The sequence below is a fragment of the Strix uralensis genome, chromosome 4 (genome assembly GCF_047716275.1).
Source record: "Strix uralensis isolate ZFMK-TIS-50842 chromosome 4, bStrUra1, whole genome shotgun sequence".
Taxonomy (NCBI): Eukaryota; Metazoa; Chordata; class Aves; order Strigiformes; family Strigidae; genus Strix; species Strix uralensis.
This window is the reverse complement of record NC_133975.1, coordinates 21,033,876-21,050,928: the sequence shown is the minus strand read 5'-3', so window position 1 is coordinate 21,050,928 and position 17,053 is coordinate 21,033,876. Positions and strand designations below refer to the sequence as shown.

At 36.0% G+C, this 17,053-nt stretch overlaps 1 protein-coding gene across 8 annotated transcripts in view; it reads right to left on the bottom strand.

The window, feature by feature from the left end:
- Positions 1-6,721: 6,721 nt before the first annotated feature.
- Positions 6,722-17,053, bottom strand: part of RBPJ (recombination signal binding protein for immunoglobulin kappa J region) — a 156,575-nt gene continuing 146,243 nt past the window's right edge. For all 8 annotated transcript variants that reach the window (XM_074865940.1, XM_074865946.1, XM_074865941.1 and 5 more), the window contains 4 exons: positions 15,468-15,608; positions 12,549-12,704; positions 11,741-11,844; positions 6,722-10,951 (listed from right to left, as the gene is read on the bottom strand). In XM_074865940.1, coding sequence (XP_074722041.1) covers positions 10,636-10,951; positions 11,741-11,844; positions 12,549-12,704; positions 15,468-15,608 — 717 coding nt within the window. In that variant the 3' untranslated portion in view covers positions 6,722-10,635. The remainder of the gene's footprint in view (positions 10,952-11,740; positions 11,845-12,548; positions 12,705-15,467; positions 15,609-17,053) is intronic.

Sequence of the window (17,053 nt, the reverse complement as noted above, 5' to 3'; positions counted from 1 at the left end):
CCAGCGGGGGTTTTCTGGGCAGCAGCTACAGTTTGCAGTCTAGTAGGCGCCAGTGTCCCTTATACACAAATCCATTCTTACCCCTTGCATTTTTGTCTATGGTCTGCTGTGCCCAGATCCTTATGAAGGACCTGAAAGTACCAAAGGTGATCGCTCTTTAAGCATCCTCGGTTAACATGACTTTGCTTTTCATTTGTGCGCATCATATCATTTGTATTTATCCATCTCAGGGATATAATTCACTCTTTGAAGAACTTTATACAGTGTAACTTCAACTAGGAAGGTAGGTGAAGTGCGAGTTTGTCAGGAGCTTTCCTATTAAACTACCTAATCAAAACCTTTGTGATGGAGATGAGCCAGTCAGAGTGAACCCTTTTTGGCAGGGGAAAAGCTCCTCTAGTCTAAGACAGATTTCTGATTTAAGATGAGAGAGAAACAGGCTTTAGTTGTTCCTGTTTCGGAAAAAGGATTTAAACCTCAGTTTGCTCCATTCCAGGTGAAATGGACCTACTAAACAGGTGCCTGGAAAACAGACTTTACAGCCTCTCTGGTCTGGGGTTTTATCAATGCCTATAAACTATTCTTAATTGGAAAATCAGGGAAAACAGATTATAAATCCCTAGAGAAATTATTACTGTACTTCACTGGGATGCAAGAGAGCTACTTGTGTCCCAGCTTTGCATCCAAAGCAAGTATCTTAACCAGACTTTTTTTTTTTTTAAGCTTTTCCACTTTAAAACTTGCTTGATGTGGGTTTGTAAAATATATCAAATTGGTTAAGATTAGGTAAATTCATGACAATTTCAACTTGGACAGCACACATGCCTGAGATTTCCCGATAGATCTTGTATACGATTTGATATTTTATACTTGAGCTATTGACTGTTTACCAATGACAATTAATGAATTGCTAGAGAACAAGATTGTAACTCTCTTCTGCTAGTCCAGATCTTATTGAATTGTTATTATATTTTATCTATTATTTGATTTTTCCCATTTTGCATTGTTAGGCTTTAGGATAAAATGATTTGTAAGTTCTGGCCATCAAGGTGACAGATGACAACTGGTACTTGACAGAGGAGATTCATGTGTGATCATTCCTCCTTCTGAGGCAACACCACTGTTGGCCAGTGGAAAAAAAAAAAAAAACCTAACAAACCACATATCCTCTTGGCCTATATGACAAGTAACACTCAGACTTTAATGACTGCATCCATTACATGATCCTTAACTCCCATCACCCCTGAAATTTCCAGCAGTCTGGCTTAAAAACTAGTGTTCACCTTTGCTGTTACCTCTCTCTTTCCACCTTATGTAAAAATCTGGCAGTGCTTATGTTTAACTTAAGGTCTAAACTAATTTTTTCCACCCCCACCTGGGACCAGGACAAATGTCCTTTGCATCAGGATATTACTGTACTGGGACTGTGATTTTTCTGCATCAGAATCATGAAAACAGTTAAATTTGCATTGAACATGCCATAATGCTTTTGCAGAGGACACTTCACAAGCTGTCTAGCATTTAAACATCATTTTTAAAAGAAAGGAACATTTTCATAGACACATATTGAATTGAAAATCAAGATAAACATCAACATTGTTAGTGTTCACTCTAATATGACCAGCTGCAAATAATTTACTTGTTAAAATAGGATGAAAGTACAGGTGAAAGAAAGAGAAGTTAGATTGTAATATAATGTGAAAATGGTTAATAAACTTTTCTCAGATTCCTGGTAGATGAATGGCAAAACTACCCATATTTCATAACTGTACTCCTCAAGGTAGCTTAAGTAACAAGCCGCATGCGCAGATTCACACATAGTTTTTAAAAGCTATGATTGCATGACATATTTAAATTTTCTCCTTTCTGTGAAGATAACCCCATGCAGGTAGTAAGCCTAGTTTATTGTTTCACCATCCTAATGTCCAGGGAGAGGAGATGGATTTTTTTGTTTTCTAATTTAATACATTTATATTGGTAGCTGGTATCTATTTTCTGTAAGTTTACCCATAAACTGACAGTAAAAAGTGCAGAAGTAGAATGTTACCAAAATTTGTATTTTCAAGCTCTGAATTTCTAAGAGGTCCAGGATATAGACACCCAGATCATAAACTTTAGGATGAAACACACTTGGCTCATGACAGCTCAAGAGCCAAGGTACCTGAGGGTAAAAATACAAAACAACAATACAAATCAATTACATTTTTTCTTTGAATAGCATAGAATTATTAACTTGAAAAAATGAACTACTTGGTAGAAAGTGCAGATGTATCTGAAAGCTTAAACACTTGCTAATTGCATTTATCCTCCCAAAATAAGAATTTTCCTTATCAGCATTACTTCTAAACTAAATAAAGAATAAACCATTTTTTCAGACCATTGTTTGATTTGTATGTCTATTAAATCTCCAAGGTAAAACTGTTTACCCTAAAATTGATTTAGAAGTCCAAAACTTTCTGAATGTGTGAAACTGGGAAGATGATATAAACATCAGTCTCACAACTGAGGTCATCGCATCAAGCTGAGTCTAAAACCCAGATGGCTCCTTAAAACCCAGCATGCTGTAAAAAGCAGTATGGAGCAGCAAAAGTACTGTCAAAACAGATGCACATGCCCACACAAAGGTTAATCCACATCAGGCCCTTCAGAAATAACCTAATTTGCTCAGAAGTTTGTAATTTGTAATAACTAATTAGTAATCTGCACAGCACTGCCACAAGACATTTTCATTTGGAAAAAAAATAAACCAAACTCCTACGTCATCAAGAATTTTGTGTTAGTTGCCTACTTTTGTCAATACAAGATTTAATGTTTTGTTGTTTTTTGGGGTTTTTTAATGGCTTCATATGGCATTCTGCTTTGTATTACTGCAGGCTGCCAGACTGTGCCACTTTAGCAACTATAATTGCTGTCATTAAAATGACTGTTACACAAATCAGGCTGCAACACCTATAAAATCTGAGCAGAATAAAGGAAATCTGAGCAGAATAAAGGAACAATGGCACCACTTCCTTTCTTCCCTGAAAAGAAGAAAGTAGATGTTGTTAGAAACTGCACTGACATCAAGAGGCAAATCTGCAGTTGCCTTGTCTGTATGTTGAGGCTTGTTTTCTCTGTCTTGCTAACAAAAAATTTCACAGAACTTATCTTACACAGTGTGAGAAAGTTAAAATTCCTGCTTTCAAAGGCATAGAAACACCTTTTGTTAAGATCAAGATATTAAAAAAATCAGATTTCCTAACCTAACGATTTCTTTCATATTAAAAATCTAATAATGTTGCTGAATCTCCCCCATTTTTGGGGAATTCCCAATTATGTTTTTTAAGGCAGTAGATTCAGTCACCATGAATCCTGCATCTGCCCTTTCCCAATTTCCACAAAGTAAGACCGTTGGCAGTGAGAGAACTGCAATAGAATTTGAAGCACACCTAATTGAGAACAAACAGAAAAAAGTACCATAAGAAGTCATAATTTAAGACATTATAGTAACGATAATTACTGGGGACAAAAGGGAACAATAGAAACTAACAATAAAAACCAACCATTTGTGTCTTTGGGGTCTTTTTTTGCATGTGTGTGTACATAGTGCTGCATGAGATGTTTATGCAGGTAAAGAAATATTCAGAGCTCACACTGAACTAAACACTGCAATTACATGCACATACAGAAGTATCATGCAAAGTTGTCTTGGACAGAGACCAAAAACCAAGTTTGAAGTCACTGCTGTCACATTTGCCATGTGTAATGAACACACCAATGTGGATCTCAGGATCACATCCCTTTTCACAGCACAGATACCTTGGCTGCATTAGCTCTAAACGGATTATGTACAATTCTATCAAAATTATCAAAATCAAGAAGAAACACTAGAACAAAGAGTCTCAAAAAAAAAAAGTCACTGGGCTCAAACCAGAATTAAAGTCACTTGGAGATTTTAAGAACTAATGATATGTTTGTGAGCAGTTGGTTATTAAAACAGACAATTTCAAGACAGAAAACATAGTACATCTAGATCTGTGCTTCTATCTTTTACACAACTGTTGAAGTTATTCAAGCAGAACTATGAAGTTCTTAAAAAGATTCTGATCATGTGGTCTGTAGGGGTACAGCTTCTGTAACGAAATCCTTCCTTCTGTAAAGGATGGCCAATGGACAGCAATTTATTATAAATGTCTTAATGCAAATGCAGTTGCTATTATTTATTTGTATGTCAAAGGCCTCAAAGTCAAGTCATTCAGGAGAAGCTAAAGCAGAAAGTAAGAGATGGAGGTACGGCACAGAAGTAGCTCGAATGGCACAAGGTCCCAACTTGCCCGTGAAACACATCTGTGGGGATTCACAGAGGTGGAAACGGACAAATTTCCCAGTGAACAAATCAGCAAATACAATAAAGGTATTTTAGTTAAAAACAGGGAAGATTTAAGGTTGTAATGAACATCGATGAGGGGGCAACAAGACAGAAAATATAATTAAAAGATGAGTAAGCAGCAAAGAATTTCTAAATTCAGATAAAGATTCACAAGCACCTTTATATGGTTCCAAATACATGTGTCATCTTCAGATAAAGACCTGCAGATCGTTAAGGTCAGGTCTGTAGAAACTTCCATTCAATGTACCTACAAGCAGCTTAAAAAACAACCATCACTTCTTTCTCCCTCACCCCACAGCACAGAGAGATGACAGCACGTTAGCCTCAAAAGTTACAGTTCACCTTAACACCGACTCCTCTCCTAAATCATGCAGCAGAACTCACACATTCTGAGAAAAAATGCAAACTAATTAAGGATCTGGGAAAGTACACATGAAAAGTAAGGGAACTGAGACTAGAAGACAAAGGCAATAGCGCATGGAAAAGACGACAGCAAACTTTTATGCATCCATTTCCCTACTTGAAGAAGCAGAACCTGAAAGATGTCAAATTCTGAAGGTTTTATCAGATCTTTTTCAGACAGCAGTTGGCTTGCAAGCTTGCTTCTACAAAGAATCAAGACTTCCTCAACCTATTTCTCTTTAGCGTACATAATTAATGTTGATATTCAATACAAAAGTATTTCTAAATAAATATGGGCTGTAACTCTTCGTGCTTTTGGCCTCACACTAAGCATGTGTTGATGGGTATCAGAAATAAATATCCGTAAAGCAATTTATGGACACACTAATTGAGCACATACAAATTTTTTCTGTCCTTATTTGAAGCATGCAACTCCAATCTACATAGGGCACTGTGAAAGGTAAACTACCTGTCCCAGTTCTGCAGTTCTGAATGTTCTGAAATAGCATATACTGCATGTAATCCTCCCAACGAATCCTTTCCTCTAGCCAAATAATTTCACACCATTCTCCTTTTAATCCTCTACTCTGGATTTTAACAGGATTTATTGCTGAGACTAGATATATAGCTAACTGCCAAAATTTAGATAAAGATATTTTTTTATGTCTCTAGTTCACCTAAAACAAGAACCAACCCATGCAATTTCTTCCAACTATGCCAACACTAAAGTTTATCAAGTAACGGTTCTCTTTGCCAAAACCTCAGATCTAATTTCTATTCTGTTCCAGAAGAATCAACTTACCATTCCAGAAACAGACTGCAAGAGCCTTTAAAATAATTTTGAAATGTAATCTGCTCATAATGTTCCTGTTTCAAACAGCAGAAGCTCTACCAGTGTTCATTTTCTGGCTATTTTATGTGTCTTAATAACAATGGCATTCACCTTTGCAGATATTTCAATATAAATCTGTAATGCTTCCTTATAGTCAAATAATCTATTTTTTCCAAGGAAATCTCTCTCTTGCTCTTGCCACACCTTCTTAACAATCACTTCTGGCCCCTTCACAGTGTTACTGACAAGCCAGGAGTTCTTGTATTAGTTTAATACAAAACTAGTACTGGTAGGTTTCTGCCATTCTAAATTCTCTCTCTGCTGTGTCCACTTCCCATCTCAGAAACTTTTTTCAAGTGATCGTGTCACTTGTGCTTGCAAACTACAAGTGCACATAATTTCTAGTTGTTCCTTATGGTCCTACTAGAGTATCCTGTCAAAGCAAGAAATAAGTAGCTTGCTAAATTCCTACTTCTAGTTATTAACCAACTGAAAGAAATATCAGACAGTATGCAACTAAGAAAAGGATGAAAGTAAGTCAGATATACTAGTTACAATAATAAAGTTGCTAAAGTTAAATAATTAAACACAGTTCATTTTTTCTTATTTAATAAATAATACAAAAAAGTGAACCGTTTTGTTTGGTTGTTTTTGGGTTTTTTTTTTTTTTTTTTACATTATTAAAAAAACAGTTTCTTATCTAACTCCAGCAATAATACAAGCAATAATGAAACCGATTTAGATTTCTGGGTGGACATTCCATATCCCGTTTAAGTGGGGTCCAGTGTGCATAGCCGCACAACTACTGATGACTTTTCCACTCCTGGGGCCGGTCTTCTTTTGTGTTGTTCTGGTTCCATAGATGACCTCACTGTTTATTCACACACACACAAAAAATTTAAAAAAATCATATTTCTTGGTTAACATTGAAAAAAACCCCAGAAAAACATGGCAAGTTTCAACACCTGATCAAATGATAACTACTTTTATATAATCATACAGATGTTCAATTATGTTTGTCACATGAACAGTAACATAGCATTTTACCTTTAGCCTTGTAGAAAAAAACCCCGATAGTATATGCACATACACACACAGAGTACACTTGACAAAAAGACTTTCATGTGGTTTACATTTCACTTTTATTTAATCCTCAAAACTGCCCATATTGCAGGGTTTTTCTGGATGAAATATGGAACTGAGCAATTAATTCTACAAAATTATGGTAAAAACTTGCTCATTTTTCTACCTTATTGCTAAGAAACTTTACAGGTGCACAGTTTGTAAAAATAACCCTTTTAAGACTGAATGTATACACATGCTACAGGATTTAAAAAAAAATGACATTAGCATAGCACCTCCAGATGGGGCAAATGCAGTGCTGAACACAGACAGAATGTTTACAAGGTTACAACTGCTCATTTATTTTACAGCTTCTAAAAGGAAGAAATTGTTCAGTCCTAAAAGGGTTAAGTAGAAACCCTAATATACTTCTTTTTCTAACAAAGCTGCCACTCAATCCCACAGTACAGTGCTTGAAAACAAAATCAAAAGTCTGGCACAGGAAAGTATACACATTTGTTCAGTACTCATAAACACAGCTGCTTTTGAAAGAAAGTAAATAATATGGTTAATAATTGCAGAGCATCTTAGTTCCAAGACGGATACCTCTATGGAGTCATTTAATCTATAAGTGGGTAGTTTACTTCCAATAGATAATTTGTTTCACTTGGTATTAATATTTTGAATATGGGGAATTCACTGATTTATGTCTTGAGTTCATGTCTTTCGGGTAACCATTCTGATCTTGCAAGTCTGTGCAATGAAAAGAATTACAGAATACCATTATTAACACAGTTGTGGGATGCCCTCAGGGCAAATAATTAGGAAAAACATCAGCAGCAGATTATTAAAGACTACGCTAGTGTTGAATTATGAAATGCAGTTCCAAACAGAAGAAAACAAGAAAAGGCATAGCTAAATTTGAGCACTTAATCTGCTTTTTCTTTCTATAGTTGGAACTATAACAACATTCCGAACACAGACTCAATTTCTATGTATATAGAATTAACAGCAGACTTAACAGCTAGACTTGAACAGTTATAATAGTTTCATACTGAAACATTCTAAAAGTAGTTTTATCAAAATCTTGAGATATTGTTAATATAATGAAAATTGATTAACAGCTCACAAGGCCAATAAATGTAACAATATTACCCCACAGGAAAAAGTTCAGGAAGATAATATATCTGAACAACTGGACATCTTAACAACAGTAAGGACCTGGAAGACCATTTCTGTACTACAGAATAACTACTGGCAACAACAGAGCTACAAGCCCAAGGGAAAAATGGGGTGTAAAATGGTCTTGTAAGCAGAACTTAATAGTCTCTTCTTTTTCACCCACTTGGCTGTAGTGTGTAGAACAGCAGAAATTAGGCTAAGTCATTAGGTTCTTTACAAGTCAAGGGATATTATATCTATTGGGCAAAATTACTGCAAGTAAAGAAACTGAATATAAAAAGTATTGCATTTACATGTAAAAAATTTAAAATAATGAGTACAATAGCATGTGTCAAGTTCTGAAAAGCTATTTGAAATAGTCTTTGAAGGTTAAAAGGCTTTTTATGGTTTGCCTACTGTGTGTATATCATGGTTTGTTCTTGAATATCCTCTAAATCTGATATATGTATGTATCGCTCATTTTAATTCTCAGTCTAATTAGTGATGAAAATCTGTGGCTCTTGTATTAAGCCGTGCTGCAAGATACTTCTGTGCTTCTTAACAAAAACACCATGAAATGATTCCTGCCACAACACAATTAAAACAAAATTTTATAGCACGTACAAAGGTAAACAGATTTGCAAGTAAATGCCAGTAAACAGTTAAAACAGAGATAAGGCCACAATGAATTCTGCCCTTGGTCACCGAAACAGAGATGAGGTGAGGCAGTATTCACTAGTGCTAAGAACTAGCATTGCGACTATGCCAGGGGAATAAGTTTTGTAATACAGAATAGCAAATACGAAGGCCTGTGGAAGAATACGAGCACATTTTAGGACAGTGGCACTGATTTTACTATTAGCTAAGTATGCTTTATAACCAATTTCTTCCTTTAACCACATTGTTTTTACACATACAACAGAGCACTAAAGCAAACAAGCTGAATGGAGCATCAGAGTACACAAATACGGTGCAGAAACAATGCTTTAAAATGGTGGTGGGTGTTGAAACTGGAATAAGTGGTCACAAATAAAAACCCTGTGAAAATGTTCAACAGATAAGCTTGTATGCAATGCACTGTAGGAAGCCACAGGTTCAGATTTACACAGCAGTTGTGACTCTTGCTTCAGGGTATAGAGAAGGCTGAACACACCATAAAATTTGTATTTTGGCTTTTAAAGAGGAAGATCACGCTATCAGAACTTGTCCTATGACTCTATGCCTAGTTCTGTGACTACAAAGGAACTACTGGGGTATCCTTTCAAATACAAATGAAGCAGGCAGGTCTACAAGGAGGGACAAAACACGGCGAAGTCAAAATGAAAAACAAATGCAATAACCAACAAAGTCAAAGTGCAAATGAGCCTTGAATTTATGATGGAGAGAAGACTTGAATGTTGCACAAGCTGTTGGCAGGGAAAGAGAAACCCATAGGAAATAAGGATGGGAGGAGTTGACATCTTCATAGTGCTTTTAGGATTTCCTATTTGCCCATTTTTAAGTCATAAAATTTACTTCTAGTTATTATGGTATGATCACTTCACAATGAAAGCACGTTCTCAATACAAGTGTTACACCAAAGTCTGGCCTAATTTACTGAACAGAATGAAGAAAAACATGCTTGTTGTGATTCTCAAGTGACGAAGGGCATCACCTACCAATCCCATTTGTAGCACATACTTCTCATGGTATTTTAGTTACATGCCAACAAGACAGAAGACATGCCGCCAAATGAAGTTATTGGGAACATTCCACTTTCGAAATAAAACATTTAACTTACACTTAATACAAATTATGTACAAGATTAGAAAAACCTGAACAGATCCTGAAACATTTTCAGATGCAATATGACTGAGCAAGGAAGAGGGGAAGAGGGGGAGTAACCCAGTAACAACCCTTCAAAAACACCAACGTATGCCTGTGACATGAACAATCATTAACATGACTGCTTGAGATGCCACTTTTTAAAAAAAACACTCATGTAATGTTAGAACCTCATGAATTATCACTATAAATACATATTTAAAAAAGGAAAACAGAAATAACTATTAACAATGACTGAAAACAGAGCACTAAAGTTAACATACATTGCATGTATTGCAGGCAAGGCAGAGGCATTTTTTAAAGCTTTTGCACAGACTTCATATAATCTTAAAAAAAATATGCTGGCCTTTACAAGGTTCTACTTGCTGAAATAAAAACAATTTCAGTTCATAAAAAGTCACAAGACTTCAGTTTAAAAAAAGGAACAGTTCCAGCCACAGACCAAAAATATATATATTTTTTTAAAACTGGAAGAGTATGGTAATTAGATTATACAAGCATGGTCAGGCTTGGAACCTGAATATACTTCAGAGCAAAAGCTCAGAGGAAAAAAAAATATAAACTATTTGGTAACAAAAGTGTACTATATGTTGTGATACAAAAAAGGTATGGTGAAAATGTACCTTTTATACTAAAGCTTATACAAGTTCCTTGGTCCATAAAAACTATGTTGTGTTCATGTTTTCTAGTTTGCTCGACATGTATCCCAGCCACATTTTTTGTTTCTTGCCCATTAAAAAAAAAAACAGCTGAAAAATAGATTTTCAATAAAGTTCTTATGTTTCGGATGTTTGGGGTTTTTTTTGTTGGTTTTTTTTGTTTTTTTATTGTGGCTTCTATATTTAAGATCAGCACTTGCAGGTAACAAGGTTCAAATAATATCACCTAAAATGGAAAGGTGTTTTCCCACGAAACCACAAAAATTGTTCAGTTCTCTTGAATGTAGCACTTAAAAGTCAGTTAAAGTCCAGACAAACAACAGTAGTTAGGAAACTACGGTTGCTGTAGATGATGTGACATTGGTTGGATTTGTGCTGACATTTGTGTAACTTCCCTCGCTGTTTGTATTTGTTTCACTGGAAGCCATGAGGCTTGAGTTGGCTCTGAGGATTGCTCCAGCAGCACTGCAGTGTGGTCGTGGCCCTGGTTCCGGTGTGTATGTAAAGGTAAGGCTGGTGGAGTAAATGATGCCATCATTACGGACCAAAGTTACTGGAACCTGGACTGGCTGACGGACCCACCTCCAACCCTCTCGAAATGCAGAAATGTCTGGAACAACACATAGCATGCTCTCTGCGCATCTGAAAAACAGGAGAGTCAACTGAGCACAGTAAAACTTAAGCTTAAAGAATATAATAGAACAGAATAGTTCAGTTGGAAGGGACGGATAACGATCATCTAGTCCAACTGCCTGACCACTTCAGGGCTGACCAAAAGTTAAAGCACAGTATTAAGTGCATTGTCCAAATATTTCTTAAACACTGACAGGGCTTGGGGTATCGAGCTCCTCTCTAGGAAGGCTGTGCCAGTGTCTGATCGCCCTTTTGGTGAAGAAATGCTTCCTAATGTCCAGTCTGAACCTCCCCTGGTGCTGCTTTAAACCATTCCCATGTGACCTGGTACACGGTAACAGGGAGAAGAGCTCAGCACCTCCCTCTGCACTTCCCCTCCTCAGGAAGCTGTAGAGAACAATGAAGTCATCCCCCAGTCTCCTCTTCTCCAAACTAGACAAATCCAAAGAAATTCCTTCCAGCCCTTCACCAGCTTTGTTGCCTTCCTCTGGACACATTCAAGTACCTTCACATCTGTCTTAAATTGTGGGGCCTAGAACTGCACACAGTATTCAAGGTGAGGCTGCACCAATGCCAAATATAGCAGGATAATCACCTCTTTCGACCAGCTGTGTGCAGTTTACCCTCTCGGCTGCCAGAGCACACTGCCGACTCATACTGAGCCTACTGTCAACCAGCACTCCCAGATCCCTTTCTGCAGGGCAGAAAGTATATTCTTGAGCGTATACACATGAGTATACACTATTCAAAACATCCGGTAAAATGTAATCACCATAAAAGTAGTAGGAAATACTGTACCTGTACATGGTTTCAGCTTCCACATCCCCAAACCAGACACGTAAATTTGGAGTGAAGTTCTGTCCTGTAAGTTCCAACATTGCTACATCCCCGCCACCATTCAACTGGAAAGGGAGCGAATAGAAAAAAGAAGAAAAAAGAAGAAAATTGACCAAAAAACATGTATTAATAAAACACCCCCCTCTCAGAAAAAAAATCTTCGCATGTGTACAAGAACTGTAAACAGTGCTGTTTCTAGCAGCTGGATAAAACTGAAACAAACACACCTACACAACTGAACTGTAAAGTAACACATCTAAAAGATACTGCCAATTAATTTGATATCCTGAAGGAACTTCTAAGGTTTGATAGTGGCCACTCAGAATAGAAATCAACAAGGCTTTGTAAACAAAGAACAAAGATTCTTTCAGAGAATGTGTTAGGAGAGCTCCAAATTTTTCCACAGCAGAATGCTGATCTTCTTAACAAGGTTTCTGTCTCTCTTTGATCTATAATTGGCTGTTTTAAGAGCCAAAATTGATTTCTAAATAATCAAACAGAAGTAGAAGTCCTAAGGATATTACTACCATAGTATTTTAAGAAATAAAATTCTTAATGTATAGAACAATATTATATTATTCTTGTGATGGATAAGCTCATGTATTCTGAAATGTACCTAAGAAATTATTGCAACATGAAGTAATATTCCTATTTATAAAGCTAGTAAGAATGCCTTCCTACAGCATTTCACAGAGGTACCATGAAGGTTAAATCAGTATGACAAAAATAATCTCACATAAAAGAGTTTATTTAAAAAAAATAAACTTACTTGAAGACTTTCTACAACAGGCACAGGTGTCACTGGAGCATGGACCGGTCCCATCCCCTCATAAAATGTGTATTCTGCTTTATCTGTACTAATGATTGTCCAAGAAGCTCCATCATTAATCATTTCTTTATTTGGTTCTTTTGGGCATGGAGTGGCCTTAGAAAGAAAGAAAAATTTTAAATCTGACCTGTAACTTGTTTGCTAAGTTTCAGAGCTAAAAAACAACTCAGCCAGTAACAATGTCTATTATTTCAAAAACACGTTTTCTTGTGTTTTTCCTCTAACAAAATGACTTAAAGAAAGAGTCATATACATTTCAGCAAAACTAGTAGAAAACTAAAACCTGTGAGGACACCGTAAACTCTCACCTATGATACTGTCACCTCTCCAACCTTTGGTTTATTATTGGGTTTTATTTTAGTTCAGCTTTCAAAATTTTAACATTATTCAATAGTCATTAATCAACAAAGTACTGCAACTAGAATTAGCTACTTTAAAATAGATCTTGTTTTATTAATTCAAAGTGACTAAAACAGCTACAGACTGAAGTGGAATACTTTTCATTAGTTATGATTTACATCTGGCCAAGATTTCTTTTTTTTTCCTTTTTAAGAGTTCTTCACCATCCAAAAAATGATGGAAAACACAAGCTTGTACTTCAGTGTTTGTGCAAAGACATGGGAGAGAAGCTAAAGTGACAACCTTGCAAATTAATCAGAAACTTTCACTGTTTCCTCGTAAATATTACTAAATAAGTATACATACATATATACATAGAAAATACACTGACAACTATTTTTTATGGCAACAAAAGGCACTCTGAACAATTCCATCATCTAGTAACAAATAAGGAAATTGTGTGTAGGTTAAACACAAGGCACAGAAAAAAATGGGACACAAAAATTCTAATTTTAATACCTAAATTCTGTTTTCTTCCATGAAGTTTTAAGGATATTTAGGTATGTAACTCTAACCTTCACTCTTCAAAACTGCTAGTTAAACTTCAATTAGCAAGCATTTACCAGTTCAGATGAAAGGAAGTTAAGATCAAATCTGCATTCTCATGTGGACTCTTCGTTCTGATATGTAAAAAAGCACTGAAAACAGCTTGCAAGGGAAGTGTGTGACAAGGATAGTAACTACAGATCTTTCCAAGCTCATGACACAACTGATATTTTTATTAGAAACACATGGAGCTTCTAAATTACTAGCCCAACTTCAAAACAGGAACTGTTGTACACTATTTTGGTGCATGACATTTTTCCTACAGGTTGACTACAATTCCTGTTAGCATGGACTGATGTACTTCAACTCATGAAAAATAAACCCATGAATATAAAAAATGAATAACTCCATACAAGATCCTTAACTAGCTTCTCTAGATCTGCTAAACCCCTGCCACAAAGTGGAAAGCAAATGCCACAGAATTTTTTCTGAAAGTCCTACTATGTAAAGAATCATTTCAGGACACATTACTCCTTCTGTCACAGAAATCCTTGAAAGATCATGACTCCTTCTCTAGAGAAGCATTCCTCCTTGTCACTTCCAAATACAGCAGTTTACCTCCAGGCACCTCCCGCCCCACACTTCCATTTTGTAACTAAACTTTCTCAACAGGTGGCACTGGAAGATTGAAATGCCTTACCACCATGCTGAGTACCTCATGTATTGACTGACTTCACATGGAGACAGGATGGGAAACAAACAATTGCATAACATTAATGGCTAAAGGACAGAATTCCCCAAGAACTGATAAAAACAAGGACACAGACAACAGGAATTCAAGGAATATAATATGTTTGGGTTTTTAAAAAAAAAAAAAATCAAACAACCAAACACCACTAACCCATGCTCCCTCCCAAAACCTCAGGAAAGCTCTATATCAAAAAATATTAAAGAAATGAAACTATAATGGATTAGAAAAAGTTGTGGTTTTTAAAATGTAAAACTTATTGGTAATTCTCCTTTCAAAATGCACAAAACCCAACAGTGTAGTCCCCTCCCCAAGTCTGGTGTTGCGATCAGTTTTATTCAACGTCCTCACCAGTGTGCTGGTAAAACCCAATCTTCAAACTTTTGCACAATCCTGTTTTTCAGGTAGTTATATGCTGTTAGAATTGCAAGGATTGGATGTCCAGAAGGACGTCAAAATGAACAGAGGGGGCAAAAGAGTGGTAATAAGCTTCAATTTAGCTAAAAATTAGGTTTCTAAAAAAAATTCTGTAAATGATGCCCATAAAATACTGAACTTGGAAGTGGTAGTTACAACTCAGGCTCCTAGAGTAACCACTGACAGTTTTCTGAAATCACCAGCTCAACGTGCAATGGCAGTCACAAGTGGCGACTTGTACAACATTGGACACCATCAGAAAAAAATATTGAGAACAAGATATCAGATACTACTTTGTCAATGTAAATCCTTTGTTTGTCTAATTCTGGAACATTGTGCGCAGGTCTGGTCTCCCTGTCTAAGAAAGTCATGGTGAAAAAAGAGAAGGTACAGAAGGGGCAACTAAAATCATCAAGGAGCTGGAACTAGGAATCACTCACAGAAACTCATGATGATTTATTCTAGGAATGGACACACAAGTGGTGCAACTCCACTGGCGTATGTCAACATGTTAAGCTACAGTATCATGATTGCATGCACAAGTTCCTAGTGTGTTTCCATTTCTTCCATTGGAGAAAATAGAATTCATTGTCTAGAAAGACATGGAAGAAGGTTATGAGGAAAGAAAAACAGATTTGGAAAGGGACAGATAAAGCTTCTTGCTTTCCATCCTCTGTCTTTTCAAAACGAAGTATTAGACTTGCTTTCAAAACCAACTGCAAAACTGGCACTCATACATATTCTGAGAATATTTGGGAAAACTTCATAACCATGCTTCCCATCTACTGAAATAGTTTTAAACAACTCACTTGAAATTGGATTATTCTCTCCTGGGAAAGGCACAAATACATTCTCTCAGTGTCTTTAAGGTAAAATGCACATTTATGGAGCTGCGATACTGGATCATCTGCATCCAATAACGCTGTTTGTTTATCTACTTTTCGAATTATCTGTGAATGAAAATTGTACATATATATTTAGGACAATTTCTTCATTACAGTGGAGATTACACACGTACTGTCAGTAAAGAAAGTGAAAGGTCTCTTTTTTTAAATTTCCATGCCTCCTGTTGTAATACCAACATTAGATTCATAATTCTCAATGCTTCTGAAACAAGAACACAATATTGACGCTCAGTACTACAGCTTCAGTGTGCTGCATGCATATATATTTTAACTTTTTTTGCTGAAAGAGTGGGGAAAAAACTTGAAGCTTCAGCAAAATCTACTTTTGTTCCATTTCCTGGTACAAAAGAGCAGTAGGTCAAGTATTAATAGTCTTCTGCAGAACCTTTCACCATTGACAGCATCAACAACATTCTGTGGCAGGCTGGTTGCTGAACGAGAACAGTTGAAAACAAGGATCTACTTTAACAATATTGAGACGTCCTTAAGTACAGTTTTGCAAACACATCAATCATAGCATATTTAACAATAGTTGGTCATTAAATATTACTTGAAGACAACTGCAAAGAACAATTGTTTCTTACATCTGGCAGTTCAGTGAAAAAATATCCGCTGACTTAATTCAGAGCTGTTATACTAACTTATTTTTAAAAATTAAAAAAAGTTATTCCCTTACAGACAGTGGAAATCTGTAGCTTGGGATTTTAACTCAACTTCTAGAAAAAAGTTTAATACTTCATTTTATGCAACATCAGCAGAAGCAGCAGCCAAAGTACTTGAAGATTTCTAAGCCGACAATCAGAAAGCCAACCATGTCCTCTGGGATTTCTGATAATAAATGGCATTAGTAGCAATATAAGTTTCAAGGTTAACTTGTTTCTTCAAAGTTCTTTGCATTAACCTATTAAATGTCTGCAAGTTACCTTTTAATTGCATCACCTTCAATCAATCTTGTAAGGCAGCATGACAAATGTTCCCAATAGCAAACACAACAGGAACCTTTAGCTTAGTTTGTTTTAATCTATTTCTACCTACAAATATGGTTTCTGGAATCATAAATGATGACATGTCCTTGTGGCAATAAGAAAATATTAACATGAAGCCTACAAATAAAGCGAGATCCTCTTACTGAATTTCATGTGCACTAAACCAGAACAGTACTAACCAGGTCTGGATTTTTGTCAAATAATGTGATTTAAAAAAAAAAAAAAAAAAAAAGACCTATTTAAATCATCATTTTATACCATTTACTCTGAGGAGGTCATCTTCTTTTTTAGTTAAGTTTGATACTCGGAGAGCATCTCTCACTGCAGTCCTAGTAAAATAAGTCTGGGAAGAGGAACAAAAACCAAAAACCTGCCTGCAGGGGAGACTGGTTTTACATTGACACATTCTAAAAATTGTTTCTAGTTAAGTGAAATTAGCAAAGTCTTGTATGAAATTCATAATGGGCTGACAAACCACAATTTCACAGAAGATCTCATATGAAA